The sequence below is a fragment of the Giardia intestinalis genome, chromosome 1 (assembly GCF_000002435.2).
Source record: "Giardia intestinalis strain WB C6 chromosome 1, whole genome shotgun sequence".
Taxonomy (NCBI): domain Eukaryota; phylum Fornicata; order Diplomonadida; family Hexamitidae; genus Giardia; species Giardia duodenalis.
Genome location: NC_051856.1, coordinates 1,201,154 through 1,226,501, shown reverse-complemented (window position 1 = coordinate 1,226,501; position 25,348 = coordinate 1,201,154). Strand labels below are relative to the sequence as shown.

Genomic DNA, 25,348 nt, shown 5'->3' with positions numbered 1-25,348 from the left:
GTGACTACGTAACTACGTAACTACGCTATGGCAGCGTCTGCCAACCGCTCTATACCATAGCGACCCCTAAGAACGCTCATAAGTGGTATCCCCGGAAGCTTACGGATCCTGTGTTTCAGTTCCACATCGTTTGTTGCCACAATGTAGCACTGAGCTGCCTTGGCTCTGTTGTAGAGACAGTCGTCTGCATAGCCTATGTTGTCATGATCGCACTTGAGCCTTTTGACCCGCGGGTCCTTGACAAGCCTGAGGGCGATTCCAAAGCGCTGACCATGTCGTTCAAGCTCCTGTATAACGCAATCAGTGACATATGGAATTGCTTTGGCGTAAAGGCAGTCTATCATCGCATTGACGAGGTCGAGCTTCATCTTCACTGTGTAATTTAGAAAAGATGTGTCAACAAGCACATGATACGGCGGGCCTAGGTTAGGGTTATATTCAAAGAAGCGGTCTGCAGACACTCGCTCTTCATTTCGCATTATCTCCTTCTCTTCAGTGGGCTTCTCTTTTCGGTGGAAGCGGACGCGTTCGTCTGTACGTTTTATCCCCATATGGCGAAGCTTCATCTTTCTGATGCGATTAGAGCTGCCCATTCTAATGCGAAACGGGGTTTTTTAATTACAAACCAAGTCTTTACTGGAGTGATACAGATCGCGCCACAACATACTATTACCGCTTGGACCTGGCGGTTATCTGTCCTGCTGATGACTTAGTGAAAACCCTCTGACCGTCGCACGAGCCTCGGCTCTTGGAAGATGTCCCCTTTGTGTGAGCACTCGTGGCTGTGGACACACGCTTCCCAACTCCATCCACGGCTGAGCTAGAACTATACAGCTTACCAGAGTTACGAAGCTCTTTGGTCATTACGTTCAGGCCCACACCTTCTCTGAGGCTACCGTCTGCACTCGAAGAGCGTGCATTTCTGGACACTTTACGTGCAATATCATGTGATGTGTGGTCTCCATTCCCCTCTCCTCCACTCCTCTCTCGCTTTTGGTGTTGGGGTTGCCTATTAGACTCATGGTCAGAACTAGAGGCAGATCCAATGCTCAGGTCTCCAGCGTGACTTTGTGGACTGTTTGTGAGCAGATACTTGATTCTCCTCTGCATTTTCTCTGGGTCGAACCGATTAGCTAGATCACGGGGTGGACTGGGAGAGCCTCGTGTGGGCACTGCAATCGGTACGTATTGCCTATCATCTAGAGGACGGAAAGTTGTGTAAATGCGCTTTTGGTCTGTCCAGATTCCGTTGCGAAGTGTACAGTCTTCGCCTGGTTCGCCGGTCGTGGACCGTCGTATCCGCGGGGATGACTCTCCCGTGCGTCTAGGTGAATTGGACTGCAGAATTGCCCGCGCTCGCTCTGTTATCTCTCCCCGCTCCATCAGACGGATCTGCTTCCGAATTTCCTCCATGACCGTGACCAGCGTCTCAACCTCTCCCTGCGTAGAGCTCACTCGCCTTCGGTTCTGATTCATGTCCTCGTTCAAGTTGTTGAGTGCGGAGCTTAGCGCCATCGTTTCTTGCCGAACTTCAGCTTGTATGTGCTTAATGGAATCTTTGACGTGTGTTTTCACCTCAGGAAGGATTGCCAACAGAAGATTGTCTGTCAAGGATTTTGCAGACTTCGAGATCTGGGCTGAAATCTCGTGTGTGAGCTTGCTCGTCAGTTCTGCTTCACATGCGGCGAGGATAGATGCTTTCAACTCAGGAATCATTCCCAAAACTGTGCTTTCTATTTGGGAAGGCTTTACAGTTGTCGCCTTCAAGTCCGCAATGGACTTCTGGACATATGTGTCAAGTGAATCTAGTTGACCCTTGACTTTCGCAAGGGTGAGGCCATCCTCATTCTCAGCGCATAGTAGGCTGAGCTGTCTAGCGTGTTGCTTCTGCACATCCTGAATCTCATGCATTTTTGCTAGGACTCCCTTATATGTTTCTTCACTAACACCCTCGTGAACGGGGGCCGTAGCCGAGTTTGAAGCACACTTTGCAATGGACAAGGATGTCGCGCAGACCTGATCCTGCAAGTTCTTCAATTGAGCGTCCAGCATACTGAGCTGGTCCTTTAGTAAGGTTATAGTCTTTCCGTGCTGCTGATTCCCTTGATCTATGGCTTCTTGCGTCAGGTTCAATAGTCGGGCCTGATTCAGTAGCCTCTCCTCGTGAATGGTCAATGTCGTATGCAAGTTTTCAATCTTATCAGAGAGAAGCTTAGTGAATTCGCTTGTCGCTGCTATCTTGTCGAGCTGGCCTTCCAGAAAGCCTATGTAATTGTTTCTCTCTCCCTGAGCCCCGTTTGGAGGGGCAATTGTCCGCCCCTTTTCCCCATCCAGTTCACGCTTCAGCATCGTCCGCTCAAATGCGCGGGAATAGCTCATAGAAAGCTCTTCAGGGGAGAGAAATAAAAAATACGAATTTCACTTCCCCTGGCGATAGCAACAGTAAGTCAAATACGCACTCCAGATGAGTTGCGCGGTTTTCCAAAGACAAGCCTGTCTGCTCGGATAAGTTCTCGTGAGAGATTTTCGTTCCGTTCTCTCAGCCCAGAAAGCTCGTCCAGCAGTGCTTCGTTTTCCTCTTTTAGTGCATTCCGTTCACTGGTAGCAATGACCACTCTTTGCTTGAGCTTTTTACATGCTAATACGAGTTCAGAGTAGCGGTCCTTGAGCTCCTCATGACACTTATTCATTTCTGTCACATCTTTTGCTGTCTCTTGGAGTATCGCGAGCTTGTCCCTCTCCAAAGAAGATATCGTGCGCTCTGCTAACCGCAACTTGTTCTCCAGGCTCTCCACTCTGGCCAGATTGGCGTCTGTTGCCAGTTTCACCCTCTCCTCTAGTGTTGCTCGCTCGTGGTCCCTTATTTGATCAACGCGAGTATTAAGAGAACGTACCTCATCTTTGAGACGAGCATTTTCCTGCTCCAGAACAACCTGTCTGTCGATCATTGACTGCTGCCGCGCGTCGTAAAGGTCTTTGAGCTGACCCATGTCACCCTGCAGATTCTTAATAGCATTGTCCTTGGCCATGAGAAGCGACTCTAATTGATCAATCTTTTGCATGTATGTTAAACTTGATTCCCTAGCTTCGTTAATTGCCATGTCCCGCTCCTTGTGGGCTTGCATGATTTGCTCTTGTGCCCGCTGCTTCAGTGCACGGACTATTGAAGCATGCTCTGCCTTAAGGATGTCTGTTGTGCTGTTTTCCATCGGATAGAGCTCTGCTTGGGAGCCAAGGTCTCGCTCTGTTCTGTCGAAAACCACTCTGTGACTATTGTCTGGTTTTTCTGATCTCTTTTCAGTGTGTAGTGAACTAAAAGAAACCTTGGGACGGTCTCTAAGCGGGCTATTCAATTGGAGAACAGGTGTTCCGAGACGCTCCACGTCCCGAGCTACTGGCTGAGCACCAACCTCGCTTGTTACAAAACTTTGTAGTTCTTGTGTCAGGTCATTTGAAGGGCGACGACTATTGGATGAAGGACGCGGAATGCCGTCAGGTGCCGCATCATCTTCTAGAAGGTGCTGGTGAATTGGGCTGCGCGTTTCTTCCCGCAAAAGCCGCTTGTACTTCTTCATAAGCTCTTTCGAGAAGTCTGAGCCAATATCGAAGGGAGCAGTCTGCATCCAGCCAACTCAACCTCGCTTTCTAAAAAATCCAAAACAGATTACAGAGATTTATGAGATACGGTAACGCAGAGGCCGGACCGGTGCTTTTACTGCAAGTTACTAGGCAGCAAGTTCAAGTCTGGGAACCGAGATCGTTTCAAAAACGGTTTTAAAAAGCTCCGAAGCAAATGAGAACAAAAGCAGACGAAAAAATAAATGAAGACAGAACCACAGACCTGTACTGACCCTTGATGTTAGTTGTCGCTCTGATATCCTTTACTCAATCGTGTCCGAGGCCGCGCCCCTCTGCTGGTGGAGCTTCAGGGACGGCCGCATGATCTCCAGCGCAGTGACGAAGCGGCCTCCAAGATGAAGCCGTATCTTGTTGAATATTTCGTCTATGCGGAGATCCAAGGCTCTCAGGACATCCACACACTCGGCTAGGCCAGTACGTGCGCTCACAACGGGGTCTGTGCCACCACCGCGACTAACGTTCTTGGGCACAGTATCGGCCATCTGATCAAGAAGAGCGCTCCCACGTTTGAGAAGAGGAGCAAAAGGGATGGTAACGTGGTCATGGTAGTACATCATAAGGAGCACAACAAGTACCTCAACATGGCCCAGCTCCAATGCCATCAGCAGCTTATTTCTCGTCAGCTGAATGAGGTGGGAAGTAGAGCCTGGGAGCATATGCGTGTTGTATAACAAGGCCCTACGTTGCAAGAATCTCTTGCTGGTAAGATAGTAGAAGACAACGTGGTACATGTTCTTAGCGATGTATGTTGTGAAGAGGAGCCCTTCTGCTTGGCCTAGATCTTGATTATACGTAGAGGCAGTGGGTGCCACGCTCGCTGTGGTTTCAAGCAAATGGCTACCTTCAGGTTGCAGAAGAGTAGATGTAACCGCTAGTTTAGAGCCTACACCGGGCAGAGATGCAACAATGCTGTCGCTGTCTCTCATACCAGGCACTGCCAGCTTAGCCTCAGTCTTAGATGGCAACTGGTCTTCGGTGTGCCCTAACAAGATACTGATGGACTTGTTTGGGCTTTGAATAATACTAGAAATATGCTCACTAGGGGCCAGAGGCTCCTCTTGATCATCCATGACTATAGTGCTCATTTCACTCAGATGAAGAGAGTCTTTGAAACAAGGCAACCCAATCGTTGTATTATTCTGCAGAAGGTCAAGGCTAGTCTCATCCAGACTACAGAGTAGAGTCGATGTTATATGCTCCGGAGTTATCCTCAAAATTGGGTCATCGGAGCTATCCGGTATGGTAAGAGCTAGAAGAGAGTCCATGCCAAGGTGTTCGCCATACAGTTCCGAAAGGCGCTGCTTTGTTGTATTGATGTAACTCAGAGCTATGGCGTGTAGCCGATCCTGAAGTTGATGCACTCCGTATTCTCCGCAGACAAAATCTGCTCTAAACTTAAACGGTCTATATGTTGTCAACTCTTGTATACGTTTCCTACCATCATCTGTTTTACAGAGGTGTTTGAACATGTTCTTATCAATGGCCTTGACATCCATGAGAAGCCCCTCATATGGAAGCAGACAGTCAATAATTTCCAAGTAGTCATTGTGCTTTAGAGGAGAAATCCGCTCTGTGTTGTGTAGAAAGATTGCCATTGCGGTCGTATTTGTTATTGCTACCAGCGGTCCTTCAACCTCACAGAGCTCCTTAAGGACATGCTTGCGCAAACGTATTTGATCGGCAGATAAGATGTTATCAAATGACGTGTCGGAGTTAACCAGCAGCATGAGCGCTGTGTTGTTGGCCTGGTTGAAGCGTCTAGCCTCAACGCGAACGAGTCTGCGGAATAATTCTAGGTACTTATCATACTTCCGCAAGTACATGTTTTCTAATAGATACATCAAGGCAGTGTTGCCACAGGAATCTGCCATGCCCGCCTCCTTATCTACGAGCAGAAGTGCACAGTCTAACGCCTCTGGAGTGGTAATATTGCAGCAAGCCCACATGAGCGCCGTGCGTCCCAGTGCGTCCCTGCTACATGGCTGAGCTGTGTGGTCTGAGAGATGCTGGGCGATGACGTGATGGCCGTGGTAGCAGGCGTAGATGAGGGGCGTCGCGCCATTGATGATGGGGCCCGCGAAATTGTGGCGCACAGTCTCTTCTCCGAAAAGTTCTAGCCCGCTTTCTGAGTACCGAGTCAAGGTCTGGGGAAGCGTCTGGATCTGTGTGTCGAAGGCGAGGATCTCACGCGTCGAGGGCCGTCGCTCTATTGCGAACTGGAAAGCGTCCGCGTGCGTAATAGCAAACTCCCTATCGTTGTAGCAGAGGCGGGTGAAGTAGGCCAACTCCATTGCATTACATTTTTTGAACCCGATATCCCTCCCCACTTCATGACACGTGCTGAGGCCGCTCTGCCATTTCTGTAAGATCAGCTGGTATCTAGACCGGCAGTATCCATGCTGCTCTCACAAACTGCGCTTACAAGAACTTTAGATCCGCCACTGAGTAGCACACACAACGTGACGGCCTCAGGTTTCTGATTCGTGAAGTCGTTCTTATCTTGTCGCATGTCCACTAAGGAGCATGAGTGTTCGTTGGTCTGATTCCTGACAGGTTGCCTAAGCCCAGTAATTATGGCGCCGAGCTCCTTTGCCGTGGCTCGCTCTGCTGGGTAAGCATTAGGAGCTGGCCAAGCACTCACTGACGAGGGTGTTTGCCGGACAAACGTCACCATGTGGAATCACAGGAAGAGGGTGCCCTGCTCTACTTCTCTTCTTCGGGTCGTGTAGGTGTGCCAGTCCTTATGCTATTTGACAGACAACATAGAGCATTCGTCCTTCAGACATACGACAGCTTTCGCGAAGATTCTGCTTCCTTTTGTGCTCGAAAGGTCTATTATAGCGTTTTGTCCTGCAGTACAGTAAGGAATTGCATACAAAGGCTCGCATGCACTTCACAATGTTTGGATGATGAAGGGCCATCAAGCTGCGGATTCTTTCTTCTACGATCATCAGTTCTTGTCTGGATGTGCATTGCAATGCGACTTCCCTGAGTTCTTCATCAGGAAAACTCTTGAGTGCATAGGTGACCCAGTAAGAGCTATAATGAAGCACCAGCACCATGTCTTTCAGGATTCCGGTGAAACTATCGCTAAAGCCGTTAGTTACTACTCTTCTAGTCATTGCATTTGTTAGATTGATAGATATCTTATAGATTGAATAGGTTTAAGTTGATAATTGAGCATATGATTCATTTATATATTCATATGTTCAAGCAAACATAGTCTCATTTTGCATTTTCTCCTCTGCTCACGGTATGTACCGCATAGGCTCTGCGTCGGCTACGGGTGTCACCCTTGCTTCTGAAGCCCGCCGCAACCCTGTGGCGCTGGGGCTCAGTGCCAAAGACAGGAGACCGTGGGCCTGAGTAGGGGGGTCTGTCCTCTGCGCGTGGTCGGCTCCAAAAGTGCGTTCCACAGCAGGGACATGCCGAGGGCCACACGAGCCAGCCACAAGGCACGGTGGGGCAATAGAGGGCATGACCTAGACAATAAATACATCAACTCAGCAGCCCCACAACTGGTACTTTTTAAAACGATGCAGTACGCCTCAGTTACGCCTACCATCATGACTACCGCGGCATCATATGGAAGGCTTATCCTGTAATGAATTAGTTTTCTAAATAGTACCATAGGAGTGTTGGCTAACACCCGACTAAGTGTAGCATGCCCTCGCACGACCTATGCATAAAACATCGCCAATCGCAAGGTTAGATTTCAAACCATCTGAAGGACCTAATCAGGATAACATGAAGATGAGCACGGACTCTGGGCCATGTCTCATTACCGATGATTCATGTACAGCTGTTAAAGATAGCATTAACTAGCCTCAAACCCAGTTCCACTCTGCATCAATGCACGAAGCTAGTATTCAAGATGGCAAATGTGTGAAAGATAGGCCCTTATGCCTGCTTGGTATCAGTTGCCATCATTTGCTCTTCTGTTTGCTTCAAATACTGAAATAAGCCAGTCAGAATAGAATGCGCCTTACTTTTTTGCAGGTCTGTCTCATCCTCTAGTCTACTCTCCTGAATATCAGGGGATTTATCGTATGTTCTCGTGTATCCTAAATCCTGTTCCTGGACGCTTGATTCCGACGGAAATACCCGAGTGGTATTGGTGCTCGGCTCAACCAGGTCATACACAGATGTGCTTTTTAATAAAGATTGAATGTGTTTTGGCCGCTCATACTGTTCTTGAAGGCTCCGTGCGTGTTTCTTAGGTCTGTATGCCACTCCATCCTCTTGTGCTTGATAACCACTGGGCTTTATCTTGGGTCGTGTAGATAGGTCTGATGAATGCGGTCTAAGCCGCTGAGATGATGATGGTATCCCTGAATGGACTGTATTTTTGCGAGAATAGCTGTGAGGATAGTGTTTGTCCATGGTCTCTTGAATCTTCTGTATAGTTTGTAAGTCAATATCATCCACAACGCTGCTGCTCCCCACGCTTCCGCTTCCTATGGTCCTATCTGATTGCTGCGGCTGTTCTGCTTGCAGGAGAGGTTTGCGTACAAAAATAGTGCCGACGCCCTGATCTGAGTCCTCGCGAAGAGAACGGTCCCGAGCCAACGAGAGCGGTGGAGTCTGAGGCCTCTGAAGATGATTACCGTGGCGGTCCAACACCGAGCCTCCCGGTGATCTCTCCAGCTTCTTTAGCAGTTCTATTTGCCGCTTAAGTGCTGAGATTTCCTGCTCCAGGGTTTTGATCCGTTCGGCTGCCAGGCTCTTCTGAGTCATTAGTTCAGCCTTGTGGAGTTCATCTTGTGTTCGGAGCTCAGTGTCCCGCTCTTTCATGCGAGCCGCTAGCTCTGTATATCTAATGTATAAAGCCCGGAGTCTCTGCATGATTTTTTCCTGATCACCAGAAATGCTTTTCTTCGTAGCAAGCTCTGCCTCGAGTTCATGGGCTCGGGCACGCCACTCCTTGGCTGAAGCAGCGTTTCTGTCTGAGCAGTCGCGTGCCTCCCGGTAGAGCCTTTGAATGTTTTCTAAAAGATTATCTTGTTGCCTTTGGTGCGCAGCAAGGCGTTCATGCTCCTGCCTCATAAGGTTATTCTCTGCTTCTGCTATACTAGCTCGTTTTTCAACGTGCATCAGCCGATCAAGGGTTTTATCTAAAACATCCTGGATAGCGCTTTCTACGCGGTAGGCGCCTGCTGTTTCTACTCCTCCTTCAGGATGATTATCACTATCACGAATGGATATGTCGACGAGATTCAGCGTCTCCGTGATAATGTCCTTCATCCTCTTCTTGACGTCTGAGGGACCAGTGACCCTCTCCAACGTCCTCCTTAGCGTCTCCAGCTTTGAAGCTATCTCTTTGAGCACAGGAACACTCACGGCCGAAGCCCCTTCGGGCTGCAGAGATGTCGAGGTAGTCACGTTTTTATGTCAATTTACACCCCAGCACTGACCAGGTCTCTATACAATTTGCCCGTTACGCTCTCAACAGACCGAATTAGATGTTGGGCGGCTGCGCTGACCCCTTCATGCAAGTCTTCAATGGCCTCGTCAATCACACCAGCAGCTCTCGTCAACCAATGTGTGTCGTGGGGAAGTACTACACAAAGAAATACCTCCAAAAGTTCAATCCCTCGGAGGCGAAAAGCATCGTTAGAGTTCTTCGTCAGGGTTATAGACATGTCATGGAGATATTCCCAAAGCATGGGGGTATTGTTGTTCCCCTCCACTGCCTGTAGTGCTACTTTGAGGGAGGGGTAAACGACGTCCTTAAGCTCATTGCAAGGTGCTACGGCAGAGCAGACAATTGCCACCATAAAGCTTATCGCTGCAATGTACACGTCATCCCTCAGGGCTCCTACAACATGCCCGCATGCAAAGAGAAAGAGATTAAAGTAGCGGCCCATAGAGTACACTTCGTAAAAGCTATCCTCTGCGATTCCACTGATAGACGCCGAGGACTCGAGACCACATGTTATGAACATCCCCATGGGCGCACTAGAAAGCTCCACCGCTCGTTGCCTAGTATCGAGCAACTGCGCGATTGTCTTAGTATCTAAGCTATACGGCACGCAGCCCAGTGGGCTCGTGATGGCAAAAAGATACGTGCCGATGACCTCATACAAGAGCTTCCCGACGCCTGTAACAAGGCGCTGAGGATCCTGACCGCCAAGCACAGCCAAGATATGTGCGCAGGCTGTCATCCGCGGGACAGAAGGGGGAGAAGTGAGCTGGATACTTGTGACAGCTTCTGTGTATGTCTTTTCAAACAATGAACCAAATAGCGAAAGATTGAATTTGGTAGCGCGTGCATCACCGGTGTTGTCCTCAGTTAAGGAGTTACTGGTGCACTCCATGCACCAAGACCAGCATTGCTCGATGACGCCTCCGAGAGACTTCTCTTGCATCTTCAGATCCAGCTCGGCCAAGAGATAGATGGCGCATGTCTCAAGTCGATCATACTGTGAAAATAACAGGGGATAGCAAGAGTTATCTGCACGCATGGCGACCACGGAGAGGACAAACTTGACAACATCCACGCGAAGCTCATTAGTTAGAACTGCTTCTGAAAGTGTGGGGTACAAGACAAGAGTAATAGCGTGGACAAGTGGCTCAACATACTGCAATGCGTACTTCCGTACCAGCACCACATATTTGTCTAGAACAACGTGCATGGCTGGAAGGAGAAGACGCAGGGCGACCACCCTCGATATAGCACTAAGGCCGGCTACTGCCGTGGTCAGAATCTTTAGAGCATAATCCGTTATTCCGTGCCGGGTCTCCATTGGTAACTCCGGAAGAAGAGCTTTAAAGACTCTCCTGACAACATCAAGCTTGACGTCGATATCCTGAGGAGATGCACTGTCATTATCTATGGCGAAAACCTCGCCAACACAGGGACCAAGTGGACATAAGATACAGAGCAGGGTGATAACCTCAGAGAGATAAGGAGTCATGAAGCGCCCCTGGGAGATCATCAAGCTAGAGAGTACAGTGACAACAGCAAGAGTTGTTTCTGAATAGAAAGAGACATCGAAGGATTCCATGCGGGCTGATATCCCCTCCCTGACCACCTGGGCGTTAAGATAGCCGAGTAAAGGCGGAACAAGTTCCTTGAGCACGGGAATGATGGAGCAGTCGCACGCCTCAACTAAGTGTCCAAGAGCGTACAAGCTACCATGTAGGATGTTAGACGCCCCGTCAGTCAATGATGAAAGTGACACATAGAACTCTGCGGAGGAAATAGCCTTCGTTATTGCCACCGCGGCTGCAGGGTCTAAGACAGTAGGAAATCCAGTACAGAATTCTACCAAAACATCTAAAATCAACTTCTTCAAATCTCTGTCAACGTCTTCGGCAATAACATCGACAAAAACATTATATAGTACGAGAAAAGCCTGCTTCACGTCTTCTACGTCCACTCTACGGCCTTCAAGTGTGCCTGATATCTTTTGCCGAAGAAGCAGGAAGAGAGTCACGCATGGCTGTTGTAGATTTATACCGTCTAAGATATTTTGATACAGCTTCACGCACGCCATGGACAATGATGTGACGCTAAGATTAGCGACGAGCTTTTCCAGTAGCTTGCTTCCCCGCTCCTTATCGTTAACCCGCAGAATGGAGGCTCCAATAATGGATGACATGGCATAGCGGACAACAGATTGCTCTGTCTGGGTAGTAACATAGAATGCGTATGTGTCCAAGTAGACTATCATAGTGTCGATGCTCATTTGCACGGCCTTCAACGCTCCCATAAGTGCAGGGTCGGATTGTGCCTTTTTCTTCAACGACTTCTCCGTACCATCAATTGACCGTATCTTCCAAATTTCACGCATAACATGGATTAAGAGAGTCGAAAGGAAGTTATCCTCACATGCAACTGCCTCGTCATCCTGCTCACTGTTGCCCCTCTCTCCTCCTACGGGATTATCTTCGAATACGGAATTAACATCCTCTTCTTCAGAAACGTTTCTATTGAGAAAATTCAAACTGGAGCTAAGATCATCGAATAGTAGAGAGAACCCCAGAGACCGCATGGTCGCTGATGATTCAAGCATCTTCCTGTCAGGATCTATGCAGTGTGCCGTCTTAGACAGTACATTGATGGCATCTTCAAGATTCTGCTCATGTACTCCTGTCTTTAGAAAGTTCCAGACAACCCCGTGGCAGAGAAGATAAAGCGCCTGCAGTTGACGTTCCATATCCACTCGTGTAACAAAGTGTCCTATCAACTGATCCTGCAAGACCTTTGGGGCCTTCTTAGTTTCTGTGTCATTGGCTTTGGAGTATATGTTAGAAAGGATGAAGATCAGGAGGTAAATGCTGTGGTGCACCTGTTCCGTCAGAGAAAGAATAGCCAGGAAGATTCTTTGCTGATCAAGAGCTGAGATTAGCTCACGTGAGGTCAGGTCTACACTGGTCCTGATTAGCGTGACTGCCGTGCTCCAGAACAAAGAGGTATCCGGGTAAATTTTAGTTGCGAGTTGGAAGAGATTAATAATGACCTGACTTATCTTCTCTGGGGGCAGTGGTGAGGGATACGGCTCTGCCGTCAATCTATTGACCATACGGGCAATGAATAACGTCTGAAAGCGATCGGGAGCGACTGTTTGTGCGCATGCCAGAAGCTCGGGATGATAAAAGCAAAGGCCCGAGAGGCTTTCTGCGTCTGTTTGCGACGGCACAATGCAAGACATCTGGTCAAAGGCCTCCAAAGATCTCAAAAGAGACAGGGTCTTAGAGTTATCGTCGTCTTCTGGCGTCTTCTGGTCTTTGTCGGCAAACTCCCCATAGACATTTTTCTCCTGATAGCTATCTATCGATCTATCAGAGGAGCTAAAGGACATCATCCGCAGCACCAGCCGCAGGATAAGAACCTCACGTCGGCTTTCAGGATTAATCTGAATGTCTCCGCCTGCAATCTGTGCAATAAGAATGCTCAGAAGAGCACCAGGGTCATCTATTAGATGTCTTCTGCGCGTCAAGGATTCGAGAAATTCTATGGGGAATGTTGAAATATAATCGTTAACATACGCCACTGCCAGAGGAGCACGAGAAACGTAGTCAGATGCCAGACGCCTTAGCTCAGTAGCCACTGAAAGTGGTATGGGAAGCAAATATTCAAAGCTGCTTACTGCCAGATCCTTGTAGATAGTGGCTAGCTCCTCAGGAACAGATGCACAGTCGCAGCCTCCTAGCAGAATAAAAGCCAGTGACGATATGTCATGTGACAGGGAGACAAGCTCTGGAATGGTTCCGAGTACAGCTAAGACAGCGTAGAGTCGTGCCTGCTGAAGAGGGATCTCACACGCAGAGACCTCCTTGTCTGTAATGGAGTCTGCAATGGAAACCATACAAACATAGCAGGATTCTGCAAGGTTAATCAGTGAACTCTTAACTGGATTTGTCATGCGTGAGCTGGAAAGAGACGTTTGAAGGAAGTTGGGACTCAGAGACGACTGTTCACAGAAGGTGGAAATCATAGGATCAGCGCAATCGCCATGATCAGGCAGTAGCAGCATCCCTATGCGATCTGTGTATGAGAGCCTCCCCAGCAATGTAAGGACGGACTTTTCTAGGGCGTGCCCAAACAACACCATCGTGGTAGGCGATGATTCAGAGGAGGCGTTATTAATGAACATGGCTATGTCTGTGAGCATTTCTACAGGGTTGCTACCTTCCTCGCATTGATCTATGCAGCATATCAGAGCCTTGCTAATGAACTGTGCTATGAACACATGGCACATACGCGTCGAGCCTGCTATCAAAGTCAGGAGCTCGGTGATGGAACCGGACAAGTCAAATGGCTCTCCTGTACCCAGGGCGCTTTGCAAAGCCTCGCAAATAGGGCCATAGATGTCCTTACTGATCTTGCTGCCAAGAAGATGTAACCCCTGGCTTGCAGTCCTAAGAAGCTCTGTGCCTTGCTCATCCTTATTGTCCAAGACATAAAATGCACAGGCAATAAGAAAGTCAGGGTCGCATGTGCTATTCCCCTCTACATTGGGAGACTGAATAACAGTTGACTCACGCTTCGACGATCCTCTTGAGGCTTTAGCGGAAGAGCGCTTAGATGCCTTTTTCGAAGACGCGCTTTGAAAATGCTCCACTGCCCTAGAGACCCAGGTTTGGTCCGTGAAAATGTTGTGCAATATGCAGCTTGCAAGTAACTTATCGAACGACCCGCTAAATAAGGGAGTGGACCACGCAGACAAGTCCTTGTCTGCTACATAAGCTGTCCCTATTCTCGTCAAAACGTCAGGGCTGGTACTGTGCTTTATCGCTGTGTTTAGCAAAAATGCAGAGCATCCCGCAATATGCTGGCAAAGGACATCAACAAATAAATGTGAGTAGCCCGGAGACGCAAGGACCTGTGATATAAATGCCTCAAACACGGCACCCTCCTTAGAGCCTTCTGAGACGGCGGCATCAATCTGCAAAACGTGCGTTATAATTATATCTGAATGCTTAGACGCATAACCATTCTTTATAGAGAGCATCACAGCTTCAAGCATTCCTGCTATACTACCAAATGGAAAGATGAGCTCCTCGACGGAAAGCACTCTATGCGATGCATCAGGGGACTGCAGCAACTCTAAGTGTGCCCCAAGATAGGCATACTCCTGGCCGATCTCCTCTTTTGTAAGGCAAAAGAGACACTCCCGCAGCTGTGCAAGCGTGGACAAATAGGTATCAGTCAGCATCCCGTTAGATATCAGACGCTTGTAGAAAAAGACTGTCTCAGAAAGAAGCGTCATTAGCTCATCCGATGGAAGCGAGGTAGATAGCCTTCGGGGTAAGGACGATATGAGATGGGATATACAGCCGCACAGAGTCTCGAGGAGCTTTGTGTCTCCCTCCGAAAGTAGGCGAGTGCATAATAGAGGAAGAGTTTTCAGCAATCCGTTAATGTTTACCGGCTTCTGGTTCACGAATTTTTCTATCAGAACCTGAACCTGGCTGTAGCCCATTGTCCTCAGCTCCGTTGAGCTACTATCAAGGGCCAATATACAGGGCACGCCTGAAGGCGCCGCCACTGGGGCTAACATCCAGTATTCCTCTCTATTCTCTCCAAACAAAAGTGCCAATACACGATTTGGGACGTCTGCACCAGAGTCACGGGGTTCCGCCGATGTTTCCTCTACCGATTGCATAGCCCCACTGGCGAAGCTACGCACATCGATGTCAGCTGCTAACCGTGCAAGTTCCTGGAGCTCTAAGTTTGACGACGGGTCTGGATCGACAAGGGTGTACTTTGCAATGAGAAACGCTACGTGCCTGATCAGCTTAGAGAGTCCAACACGAAGAGTCTTCTCCTTCTGCTTATCCCCCTCAACAATGGCCCGGAGTGCAGCAGTGATGCTCCGAAGCCCGTTTCTAAAAGCTGCCAGCAGACTTGGCCGATCTTTGTCTGGCACACTTGTGGACTTCCAGGGAACAACTGTGAAGCGGAAGAGTGAGTCAGAGAAGATATATGTGAAGGATACCAGCAGAGTGCGGCATTTATCGTCTGTCTTCCTCTTAGCTGCTGTGTTGACAAGGTCAGAAAACGCGCTCCCCGTGAGCTCTAGTACCCAATCTCCTTGGCACAGGCTGTAAAGCATGTCAGTCAGGGTCAGTACAGTGGGGACATTATTCTCCAGAGCGTTGTGTGTAAGTCCTAAAAGAACCTTGAGAGCCCTCCGACGATCCCCGCTAACAGGATGCAAGAGGAAAAGCTTCATGACATTTCTGCCTTGCTTCGACTCTGCAAGGCCATGCAAGAGTACAGGAGGGGCCCTCAGGAGCAGAAGACACGCCGCATCTCGGCACTCTGAGTGAGCCTTGGGACCCAGAGCCCAGGAGACAAGCCGAAGCGTTTCTCGAAGAAGCACCTGATCCTGGCCCAGGGAAGGGAATCCCAGAAGGTCATACGTGACGGCAAAGCAGAACCGCATGTAGAAGAGGCACGACTCTGGCGAAACCCTTTCGAGGTCAACGACCTTAGAGATCAGCTTAGCATAAAGACTGTATGAATTTCTCCGGAGCTGCTTCAGAAGTATAGATCGAGGACCTGGCCACCCATCCCGGCCCAGCAAAAGCAAAATATGAGAGCTAGGGAGTTTTTCAGGATCATTCATGCTGAAAAGACAGGTAACCAGATAACTGAAGATTACCGTTTCATGATAAGGTAGAAAGGCCATTACAAGCTGCTCAACGCACTTAATATCTGCACGGAAGCGACGAATAAGGAACTCGATGGCCCTGTGAGCCGCAGGAAGATGAAGATATGGGATTACTTGGTCCAGGAAGAGAGACATCGGCTTGTCTATAAATGTCAGATTGTGTTCCTCTGTGTGGGCTTCCCGGTCATATTGTGGGGCACTGGGATGGAAGATATTGGCTCTGAAGGCGGCGAAACTGGGGTCGATACCCTGCAGTTCTGTAAGGGCGGCGAGCGCTATTTCATGAATTGTCTCCACGGAAATTGACTTTGCATTGTCTCCATACAGTAGAGACGGGACATTCTTACGAGCCCCGGTCGAGCTGAAGACTATGGTCTCAGAGGACAGCCGACTGAGCTGCTGCTGGAGGGATGACATTTAATTAATTCTTTCTCGGGGACCTACCGCCCACAAGAAAATCAATGAGCAGGCGTCCGTGCCATTTACACTCTAATATTATGCTTCCTGGAAGCCAATAACAGTACAGAAACTACTGCTTTGTACCGACATCAAAGCGACGAAGATCGACTGATTGTTCCCGGCTAACGACAACCCCATCGCTGCTACTGTACCCCTTTGTGATCTTTGAGAGCTTCTGCTCGGCCAGCACCTTTACAGACTTGATGCTCTCGCCAAAGGAGGTGTCTGTGTGGATGCAATTGATGCAGTTGGCGAACATGAAGTCCCCACTGACAATCTGGAGCTTCTCGCCAAGCTCCTCAATCTGCTTAGGAGACAGAGGAATGGAGTCAGAGAAAAGAATGTAGTCGATGCAACTTTCCTTTATCTTCCTCGTGGCTTCTCCAGAGAGCACTGCATGTGACGCACACGCAAAGACCTGCTCTGCACCCTTTTCCTTGAGGGCTTGGGCGGCCTTGGTAAGGCTCCGGGCAGTGTCCACAATGTCATCATAGAGAAGGCAGATCTTGCCGTTGACGTCCCCAACAACGTTCATCACGTCGCACATGTTGGCGACAACCCTGCGCTTATCTATAATCGCGATGTCGGCATGCAGCTGGGTTGCCAGGTTACGGCACCGGGTAGCCCCTCCGGCATCGGGAGACACAACAATCAGGTTCTTAATATCTTCTTCAAATCTGTCAATTATCGCCTGGATGAACACGAGGTAGCCGTCAATGTGATCAAAGGGTATGGACGACGGGAAGAAGCCTTGGATCTGGGCGGCGTGAATATCCTGGACCACGACACGATCCACACCAGATGCAATTAAAAGGTCCGTTACCAGCTTTGCTGAGATGGGCGTGCGCGAGGCAGCCTTACGGTCCTGGCGTGCATATCCAAAGTATGGAATAATGGCAGTAACGTGGGCGGCCGACGCACGCTTTGCCGCATCGATGGCGAGCAGCAATTCCATGAGATTGTCGTTGCAGCGGGGAGGGCAGATAGCTCCGACTATGAAAAGGTCGCAGCCGCGGATATTGGACTCGTACTGAAGGTTAATCTCTCCATCACTGAACTGCTTTATGTTGAGGGTGATAACTACAGAATACTCATATAGTGGCTGGATGAGTTTAATAATGCGCCGTGCAAGGGGCTCCGACGCAGTTGTGTAGGCAATGGCAAGCTTGCGTTTGTCAGACATGATCTAACTAAAAATGCAGCTTTGCAATTAATTATTAAAACTTCTTGTGGGGGTTTACACGGCTACAAACTCAGAGATCGACGATTTCACACATAACAACGATTCCTTGGGACATTGAGGATATGGGTACTAAATCGCTATTCTCTGGGATTATCACATGCTCCACCTGTCTCTTAAGTATACGACACGGCGTTTGCAAGATGCTGTAAGCTCCTTCGTTAGAGTGAAGCTTCTGCTCACTCTCTTTTTTAACAGTATCGTCTACCACGACATCCCCTAGATTTGCATTCATAGCCTCGTGCAAAAAGCGCTGAGTAGCCGTTCGACTCGCCTTCCTCACATAAGAGAAGTTCGATATCTCTGTACCTTCTGTGTCAATCTCGCTGACATGTCGTCTCGCTGTACCCAGAGAAAGCTTGGCATTTTTAACGTACTTGTCCCACATTGTGGCTGTCCTCTCCACTGACAGGTCCGGATAAGGATAGTCGTGCGCCTTATCTATCAAGAGAATGCCCTCGGCTATCTCCATGGTCAGCTGTCCTGCTTCATCGACGGATGGAGTGACCGTTATACAGATGTCGCGTGCGAGGCACATGGCAATACAGGGAGAAAACGGATGCCACATGTGTGATTCTGCAAATAAGAGCGCTCCTATTGTGGCAGTGGTCTTCGGGAGGCCTGCTGGGGTAAGAATGGAGAAGCTCGAATTCATTCCCCCACAGTTCAAGAGGCCCAGTGCAATCGCGCACGCGCGTAGACCAAGATCCGTTGCAAACAGATCGATAAAGTTATGCTCTGTGAAAGATCCCAGAAGGTCAGCGCGAAACTGGGAGCAGTAATCTTCAAGGGTGAAGCCTCTCTCCAACTGCTCCTCAACCTTCTTGGCAAACTCTCGACTCTGCACTATGCCAGCATCTGTATTAGTTTTGTCGTTGAAGAGCTTCCTTGCAGCCTCGTTTGCCTCGTTGGTGTGTTTCTCCGATCGCTTTTCCTTCTTTGCCGTGTCCTGTTCTGAATCAGCGTTTTCTTGAGAAGATATATTCTCTGGCTTGGCAGCCAGTGAGGTTTCAAAAGCAGCAAATTCGCGGGATCGGTCTTGGACTCTTCCTGGAATATGTCGAAGCTTGTTTAAAGCCGCGACCTTTCTAATGAACGTGGGATCATGGTCCTGTTTATAGATAACATTCTTCTGCCTATCTCCTAATGGAGCATCCGACTCAATTTTAATCTTCTCAGGAAGCGTCGGGGCGCTGCACGTCTGCAAGACCAACGCCTGTGCAATAATGGCGTGCGTGCGCACGGCCTCAACTTGGTCGCTCATCAAATCGCGCAACTCCTTAACGACAACTGGGTCCCATGTTCCCGCGTTAATATACCCCAATGCCAGAGCTGCACCCTGTCTGCATGCAACCCGGTGAGACTTGGCAGCGAGGATGAGGAGCTCATTAGCAAAGCTACGCTGGGAGGAGAGCACAAAGGCTATCATTACCAGTCCGTGATAGCTCACCTCATCCACCGTGGAGCGAGAAGCTATGCTGACAAGCTGGGTCGCCACCTCGAGGGAGTTAGTATGAGCATATGCCAGGCCCAGGGCGATTGGCCCCGCTTTCTGAATGCCATCACAAAGCTTGTTCGACGTGAGATGCGAAGTCTGAATCCGCGGCTCAAAGTCCAGAAGAAACTCTATGGCTTGGTTGGCCTGAGCGTCAATACAGTAGCAGCAAAGAGCAATGCACATTGCGGCACCTGTCCGCACCTTTTCATGTTTGGACACAAGAAACTCAAGAACGGTCGCCGCAAGGTCTGTATAAAGTTTAGGAGGCTCATCCGTTACTGTGATCGTTGTCTTTGACGTTGTCATGCCCATTCCAAACTTGGAAATGTAGAACTCATTGAAATTGAATGCTTTGAGAAATAGAGGATCACCTAAGTGAATTAGGCCCAAGCCAAACAATATACCATAGATTGCGTCAGGGTGAGACGCAGCTGGAGAAGTCAAGAGTGACTTCAGGCGGGTAGTGAGCTTCTCGTTGCTAGTCCCCAAGCACATGAGCCCTGCTGAGACGGCATATCCGAAAACAAAGGCCTCATAGCCCTGAACCGACATTGAAGGGCGGGGGGCGAGCATCCCGTTCTCATCAAAAAGCAGCATGTACCTTCCAGGATTGGAGAGGATCGGCTCAGCTGCGTTCAAAAGGGTGTACGAGGAAAATCCGTCAACTGAAGGCATCTCTGAGGTCATGATGCCTAGGCCAAGGAGCATACCGCCGCAGGCATACCCATCAATGTCGGCAGTGAGGTTTCCAGCCTTCATGACAGAGTAGTATTTATTGTAGACACCCACGTCACCAGGCATTGTTACACCCCGGAAGATTATCCCCTCGTAAGATATACGCCCAAATTTATCCCATGTCGAAAGATTGACAGAGGGGTCCTTTGTTGATTGTAGCGAGTGCCCTAGCTGCGCATGCATAAGACTGGCCATAAAGAAGGCGGTAGTGATTATAAACGAGTCCGAAGAGGACCTGTGGATGTTTTGCTGGATTTTGAGGAGGATGTTGCGGTCGATCCGCGTATTAGTCTTTTCAGCAAAAACGGTTTTGTAAAGAGAGCTCTGGCATTTTCCTGTTAAGATATGGTTTTTGAGAGAGCCGAGAAATGCAGAGCCGAAGGGCGTTGGGATGCTTTCCTCCTTCAGCATCGAAATGAGATTGTCTAGCATAGCGCCGGGCAAGTCCTGAAATACTTGGAACGCCAGCTGTATGGTATGAGAGATGATTATGTTGCGCACCTTGTTTTCTGGTGCAGGAACAGAAACAGTAGAGGCGGCGCCAGATGGCTCAGATATAAGCTTTATCATATCCAAAAACAGCGTTGCCAATGGCTCAAGATTGCTGTTCTGTGCATAGCAGCGGGCTGCGTCTTCGAACAAGCATCTTCTTTTGTATTCGTCTCCAACAGCACACAAAATACTAGAGCAAAAGGCAAAATCAGTTATAAAGTGAGCATCCTTCTCCATCGTCCGCAAGGTGTCAAGGGGTAGTTGCCGGATAAAAGGAGTTGCAGTGACGCTGGTCAATTCAGAGAGCCGCGGAATAACAAAGTCATTGTCGGCATTGGTTTGAATGTCTGTTGGTTGTAGGTCAGGCATCCCTGGTATCTGCAAATAGGACAAATCAATAGTCACATTTTCGGCTTTTCGCGTAGGCTCAATGTGCTGTGTCTGCAATAGGAAGCTAAGTTTAGAGTGCATCTTGGATCCTTCGATGATTGCATCGATAACCGCGGTTATCTTGTTCAGATCAGCATGCAAAAGCTCACTAAAAACAATGCTGTCTGGATTACCGATAGTGCAAAGCTCTTGGTACGTCGTGGTCGGCCTAGAAGTGATGTACATTTTTACAAACTCGTCGTCGGTCAACATGCGTGTACGGTTGCGATCTGCTTGCGAGGAATGGCCCACGACGCTCTTCCCAATAAGTGTGGAAGAAGAGCACCCCGCGGCACCAGCTCTGGACTGGTCGTCTAGAAGCACAGACCCACTTTGATCGAGTCCAAAGAGTGTGGCGTTCTTATTGGCAAAATGCACACTTTGCCTGGACGCAAGTAAATCGGTGGCAGACTGCTTGCCAAAGATCACAGAGCTACCATGTGCACTACAATTGACACTGGAGGACCCATGGGGCTGGCTGACTTGGCGCAGATTCCCTGTTGTGCTGTCCTCTGTATACCTTACAGACGCTAGCGAGCCAGCGACCAACCCAGAACGGTAGGCTATATAAAAATCGACGATAGATGTCATGATCTCCTGGCTGTAGAGGTCAGACTCTGTGAGGGAAAGCACTGCCGGGTCAGGAAGAAGGGCGAAAAAGGCAGCGAGTCCTATCCTCGATTCTGCGTGGTAGAAGCGTGAAAGAAGTAAGCAGAGAGATGGAGCCTTGGTCTGAAGAGCCACACGGCAAAGATCAACGATAGTTCCCGTGTCGACTTGATAGTGGATTGTTTCAATCTGCTCTTGCACAAGCTTGATGGCCTCTTCATTGGTCGAGAATCCCGGGGCATGCAAGAGTGCCAGTGCAGCCGAAGCCATTTGCTTTTGTGTTAAATTTACTTTCATGCTTTTTGTCCAAAATCCATTTCAATCTAACAATTCCGCCAACAGCTCGTCGCATCGGCAGATTTGTAGGGATGAGCGCAATGGCTGATCTCTTCCTTAATCTAGATTATCCTCGCGTCCAACAGGAGCCTATTCGTGCTTTGTCTACTGTGCGCATCAATCCTCGGATTGAATCGGTATTGATAAACAACCACTCAATTCGCGATATTGGTCTTCTAGCAAACTATAAGCATATTCGTACCATAAGTCTGGCTCACCTGCGGCTTGACACTAGCCTTTCAGAGCTGCTGATCTTCTTAGGAGATGCAGACAAATTTCCAATGGTCAAGGAGATCAGCATTGATAATGTTGTTTTTCAAGCAAGGGAGGAAGAGCAGACGCTTTTAAAGGAGCACCCTTCTCTTAGCGCCTCTGTTCGGCGGCGCTATAGCCATGTCCGCAAATTAGCCATATCCGGAGTCTTCATTCCGGGAAAAACGCCAGTCCAAACATTTATTACCATGGCCTCTGTTGCACTCAATGCACTTACTCTGTGCGAGCTTCAGCTAGACCTCCAATCTCAAGCCAACAGTTCCGATACAACGCACACCGATCTTGCACACATTGTCGGCCTACTGGTTGCTTTTCCAAACTTGCAAACGTATAACACAGTCCAGATAACGGACCAACTGCAGAGCCTATCACGAAGCCGGGCATCTGAGCTCCTTCTTTCTATGAGAGCTCGGCTACAAGATGCGAAGGGCCTTCTCGAAGAAACGATTATGCAGCTCAACAAGCGAGGGGAGACAATCAAGAGTCTGAAGGATGCGCTAGCTGAGACTAAGCATGAGAAGGAGCATCTAGAAGAGGAGGTACTTTCGCTGTCTGCCACGTGTGCCACACTGAGGTCCAGCAATCTCAGACTATCTCAAAGCAATGATCTTCTAGACTATCTTGGTGCTAGTGCACAGACATTCTGCAGCACGCATCAACCTGAACTTTCTGGGACTGCTGCTCCTCTAAAACTAACAGACTCATCACCATCATTATCCTTATCATTACAGCAACAACAACAACTCTGTTCATCGGCAGTGGCAGAAACTCAGACGGACCCTGGGCTGTTGGTACCATCTGTCAGTCGGGCTGTTGCAGCACAACCTTCTCGACCAATGCTTCCGTGCCAGGACCCTCTTCAAGAGAATTATCCTCTGCATCTCCTCGATAAGCGTCCAGAGCACTCCATCGATGAAGTCTCAAGCACCTTCAGATTGCTGTCTGAAAGCATAGCTCTGGCAAGGGCTGAGGTACAATGCAACAGAATCGGAATGGTAACCGAGGACTTGTATAGCCAGTTCAATCAGAAGATACGGCAGAAGAATGATGAAATTAAAATCCTTGTAGATGCCCTTGTGCAGGTTCACAACGAAGAGGAGCAGTCGAGCTACCATGACAAAGCAGAACTAGCAAAGGCGCGAAGAGCCATTTCTAATCTTACAGAGGAGATAGAGCAGCTGCGGAACGCCGTAGGAACTACGCAGGAGAATTTGCAAGAAATGACTGCCGAACGCGACGATTTAGCCTCCAATCTTTCCCGAGTGGAGAAGGAATTAGCCTCCACAATTGAAAATCATCGAGCTGAGCTAGCTGCTATTCGAGAATCAACAATGGCAGAAGCAGAGATGACCATTACCGGCAAGATGATGGAGGCTAACGCCCACATTCGCTTGCTGGAGGATAATATCGTCAGCATGACAGATCAAATTAAACTGCAGGAGGCAGAGCTTGCTGTGATAGAGGAAGGTTACTGCAAGAAATGCATGCTAGCGTCTCTCACGCGGTTTGGCGTATCAAGTCCACCAGGGGAGGGTATCCACGCCGCCTCTTGCGCAGCAACTCAGACAGACAAGGCCACTAATAGTGTATCCACTGCATGTCAGCATATTATGGCAACTTCTAACAAAGCCACACACACGATGCTTATATCAACAGTGACACTCGTCACGAAGTCGGTTGCATGTCAAGCAAGCGGCGACGACTCTGAGCCTGTATCCCTACAGTGCTACTCGCTCCAAAGCCCCATCCACACCACCAGCTGTGCGGTTCAAACGGACGTATGCCCGGAGATGGGGCCTGCCGAGCTCATAAGTAGCGTGCTTCAAGCGCCCCGATTTGAGGAGGCTTTGCGAGAAACAAAGCAGCAGTGCAGTGAGCTGAAAGCGGAGTGTGCCGCTCGAGAAACTGAACTTAAAGCTCTTCTACAAAAGCATCAGAAGCTCAACGATTGCAACCAGAAGCTAGTTGCTGAGTGCACAAGGCTTAACGCGGAGCTGTCACGGCAGAGAATCAGATCCTCTTCCCCTCGGGTCTCGTCGACAATTGAGATTGATAATGTTAATGTAGAAAAAACAAAGCTGTTGTTAGATCTGAATAAAGCACTGCAGCAGCGCGACGCATACAAGCAGAATCTCAGAAAAGCTATTGTCTACGTAACCAAGCTCATGTCACTGCGCACACATGGCGCCGAAGCGTTGAGACAAGGAGAAAAGAAATACAGACTGCTAAAGGGCAAAGATGAAGCGGGAGAACACGACGTATATGAGGAACGAATATTAAAGCTTCAGCACCAAGTGCGGCAACTTGCTAGACATAAATCAGAGCAAACCAAGTATGCTGAGGCCGTTATTGGGAAGCAAGACATGATGCAACATCACAATCTGTGCCCTAGGCGGGCCAGGTCCGAGCATGCCGCCATGTGCAGTCCCGCTATGAGCCAGGAACTAATAGAATCTCTAGAGGAGCTTGCCAAGCGTGTCGATGCGATGCTTCCCGATAAGCGAGGTAGCAAGGTTTAAAAACTCTCAGCAATGTCATTAGCGCTCTACAAACACATTCTACGCCACGGGGACAGACGCACGTATCCGCAAAAGGGCAGTTCTGTGCTGGTACACTATACTGCAGCCTTTAAAAACGGGAAGGTATTCGACTCGACGCGCTTCACCAACAAGCCAATCAGCTTCAAAGTTGGGATAAACCAAACAATCCGGGCATGGGACATAGCTATCCCGACAATGTCTGAGGGAGAGCACGCCATCCTCCAGGTCCCAGCAGAATTCGGGTATGGGCCCAGAGGACTTTTCGAGATAGTCCCACCCAACACAGACTTGATCTACGACATACATCTGGTCAAGGTACTCCACTGACCAGACACCGCCAGTGCGCATTTACTTTGACTAAACTCAGTTCTCCGGTTGCTTGTGAGACGCCACAACGTATCTGACATAGAAAGGCACTAGATTAAGGACAACAAGAACGACTGTGACGATGACAGGGGTCGAGATGAAGAAGGAGAGAAAGGCGAGGCCGGCAAGGAGGGCGAGCACTTTCTTATTGTCGTTGAAGAATGTGTCCTTGAGCTGAATGCGTCGGGCACGAAGGGCAGCGAGGGTGTCGACTAGCATGTCGAGCTTGGCGTCCCCTGGACCGAGCTTCCCAGAAATGAGCCCGAGCTTGCTCTCGACGATCGGATGCTGGAATACAAATTTCGCCCCCATGAGCAAGGTAATGATCAAACAAACGTTGAAGAGAGCATTCTGCGGAAGGCTCCATGCGATAACCAGGATGATGACAGAAATGACGGCGTTGAACACGACTGCGTAGAGGTGCTCATAGGTCACACCACCCAGGAAGATCTTGACTGGTGTCTTGAACTTTGACACGCACTCGGCGACTTCTGTCTTGCATCTAGCAAGGTCGTCTGGCGCGATTCCAGTCTTGAGCTTCTCAATGTGATCACGGAGGGGGCACTTGCTCGGCATCCTTTTTTAACTACCGAAACCTTAAATTAAT

The 25,348-nt window shown here is 49.1% G+C and overlaps 11 protein-coding genes and 1 pseudogene across 11 annotated transcripts; 2 read left to right on the top strand and 10 right to left on the bottom strand.

Annotated features, from left to right (window-relative positions):
* Positions 1–20: 20 nt before the first annotated feature.
* Positions 21–593, bottom strand: GL50803_0010459 (rRNA-processing protein Fcf1; the record flags this gene model as incomplete). The annotated part of the gene is made up of 1 exon (XM_001709093.1): positions 21–593. One exon carries the CDS (start codon positions 591–593, stop codon positions 21–23), a length of 573 nt encoding a protein of 190 aa, XP_001709145.1.
* Positions 594–669: 76 nt separating this feature from the next.
* On the bottom strand, positions 670–2,379 carry GL50803_0010460 (uncharacterized protein; the record flags this gene model as incomplete). The annotated part of the gene is made up of 1 exon (XM_001709094.1): positions 670–2,379. One exon carries the CDS (start codon positions 2,377–2,379, stop codon positions 670–672), a length of 1,710 nt encoding a protein of 569 aa, XP_001709146.1.
* Positions 2,380–2,447: 68 nt separating this feature from the next.
* Positions 2,448–3,623, bottom strand: GL50803_0015219 (uncharacterized protein; the record flags this gene model as incomplete). Its single annotated transcript, XM_001709095.1, has 1 exon — positions 2,448–3,623. One exon carries the CDS (start codon positions 3,621–3,623, stop codon positions 2,448–2,450), a length of 1,176 nt encoding a protein of 391 aa, XP_001709147.1.
* A 258-nt stretch (positions 3,624–3,881) lies between these two features.
* Positions 3,882–5,930, bottom strand: GL50803_0030474 (Ankyrin repeat protein 1; the record flags this gene model as incomplete). Its single annotated transcript, XM_001709096.1, has 1 exon — positions 3,882–5,930. The coding sequence occupies one exon, from the start codon at positions 5,928–5,930 to the stop codon at positions 3,882–3,884; it is 2,049 nt and encodes a 682-aa protein (XP_001709148.1).
* Positions 5,931–6,007: 77 nt separating this feature from the next.
* Positions 6,008–6,761, bottom strand: GL50803_003186 (Kinase, NEK; annotated as a pseudogene; the record flags this gene model as incomplete).
* A 778-nt stretch (positions 6,762–7,539) lies between these two features.
* GL50803_0013279 (uncharacterized protein) lies at positions 7,540–8,883 on the bottom strand (the record flags this gene model as incomplete). Its single annotated transcript, XM_038045716.1, has 1 exon — positions 7,540–8,883. The coding sequence occupies one exon, from the start codon at positions 8,881–8,883 to the stop codon at positions 7,540–7,542; it is 1,344 nt and encodes a 447-aa protein (XP_037901642.1).
* Positions 8,884–9,035: 152 nt separating this feature from the next.
* On the bottom strand, positions 9,036–16,181 carry GL50803_00103285 (Protein BAP28; the record flags this gene model as incomplete). Its single annotated transcript, XM_001709098.1, has 1 exon — positions 9,036–16,181. The coding sequence occupies one exon, from the start codon at positions 16,179–16,181 to the stop codon at positions 9,036–9,038; it is 7,146 nt and encodes a 2,381-aa protein (XP_001709150.1).
* Positions 16,182–16,293: 112 nt separating this feature from the next.
* On the bottom strand, positions 16,294–17,406 carry GL50803_0021750 (Ribose-phosphate pyrophosphokinase; the record flags this gene model as incomplete). Its single annotated transcript, XM_001709100.1, has 1 exon — positions 16,294–17,406. The coding sequence occupies one exon, from the start codon at positions 17,404–17,406 to the stop codon at positions 16,294–16,296; it is 1,113 nt and encodes a 370-aa protein (XP_001709152.1).
* A 70-nt stretch (positions 17,407–17,476) lies between these two features.
* GL50803_0091643 (putative 26S proteasome regulatory subunit) lies at positions 17,477–21,496 on the bottom strand (the record flags this gene model as incomplete). The annotated part of the gene is made up of 1 exon (XM_001709101.2): positions 17,477–21,496. One exon carries the CDS (start codon positions 21,494–21,496, stop codon positions 17,477–17,479), a length of 4,020 nt encoding a protein of 1,339 aa, XP_001709153.2.
* Positions 21,497–21,594: 98 nt separating this feature from the next.
* Positions 21,595–24,354, top strand: GL50803_0014401 (uncharacterized protein; the record flags this gene model as incomplete). Its single annotated transcript, XM_001709102.1, has 1 exon — positions 21,595–24,354. One exon carries the CDS (start codon positions 21,595–21,597, stop codon positions 24,352–24,354), a length of 2,760 nt encoding a protein of 919 aa, XP_001709154.1.
* A 12-nt stretch (positions 24,355–24,366) lies between these two features.
* On the top strand, positions 24,367–24,702 carry GL50803_007246 (FKBP-type peptidyl-prolyl cis-trans isomerase; the record flags this gene model as incomplete). Its single annotated transcript, XM_001709103.1, has 1 exon — positions 24,367–24,702. The coding sequence occupies one exon, from the start codon at positions 24,367–24,369 to the stop codon at positions 24,700–24,702; it is 336 nt and encodes a 111-aa protein (XP_001709155.1).
* Positions 24,703–24,738: 36 nt separating this feature from the next.
* GL50803_007244 (uncharacterized protein) lies at positions 24,739–25,317 on the bottom strand (the record flags this gene model as incomplete). Its single annotated transcript, XM_001709105.1, has 1 exon — positions 24,739–25,317. The coding sequence occupies one exon, from the start codon at positions 25,315–25,317 to the stop codon at positions 24,739–24,741; it is 579 nt and encodes a 192-aa protein (XP_001709157.1).
* Positions 25,318–25,348: the final 31 nt, after the last annotated feature.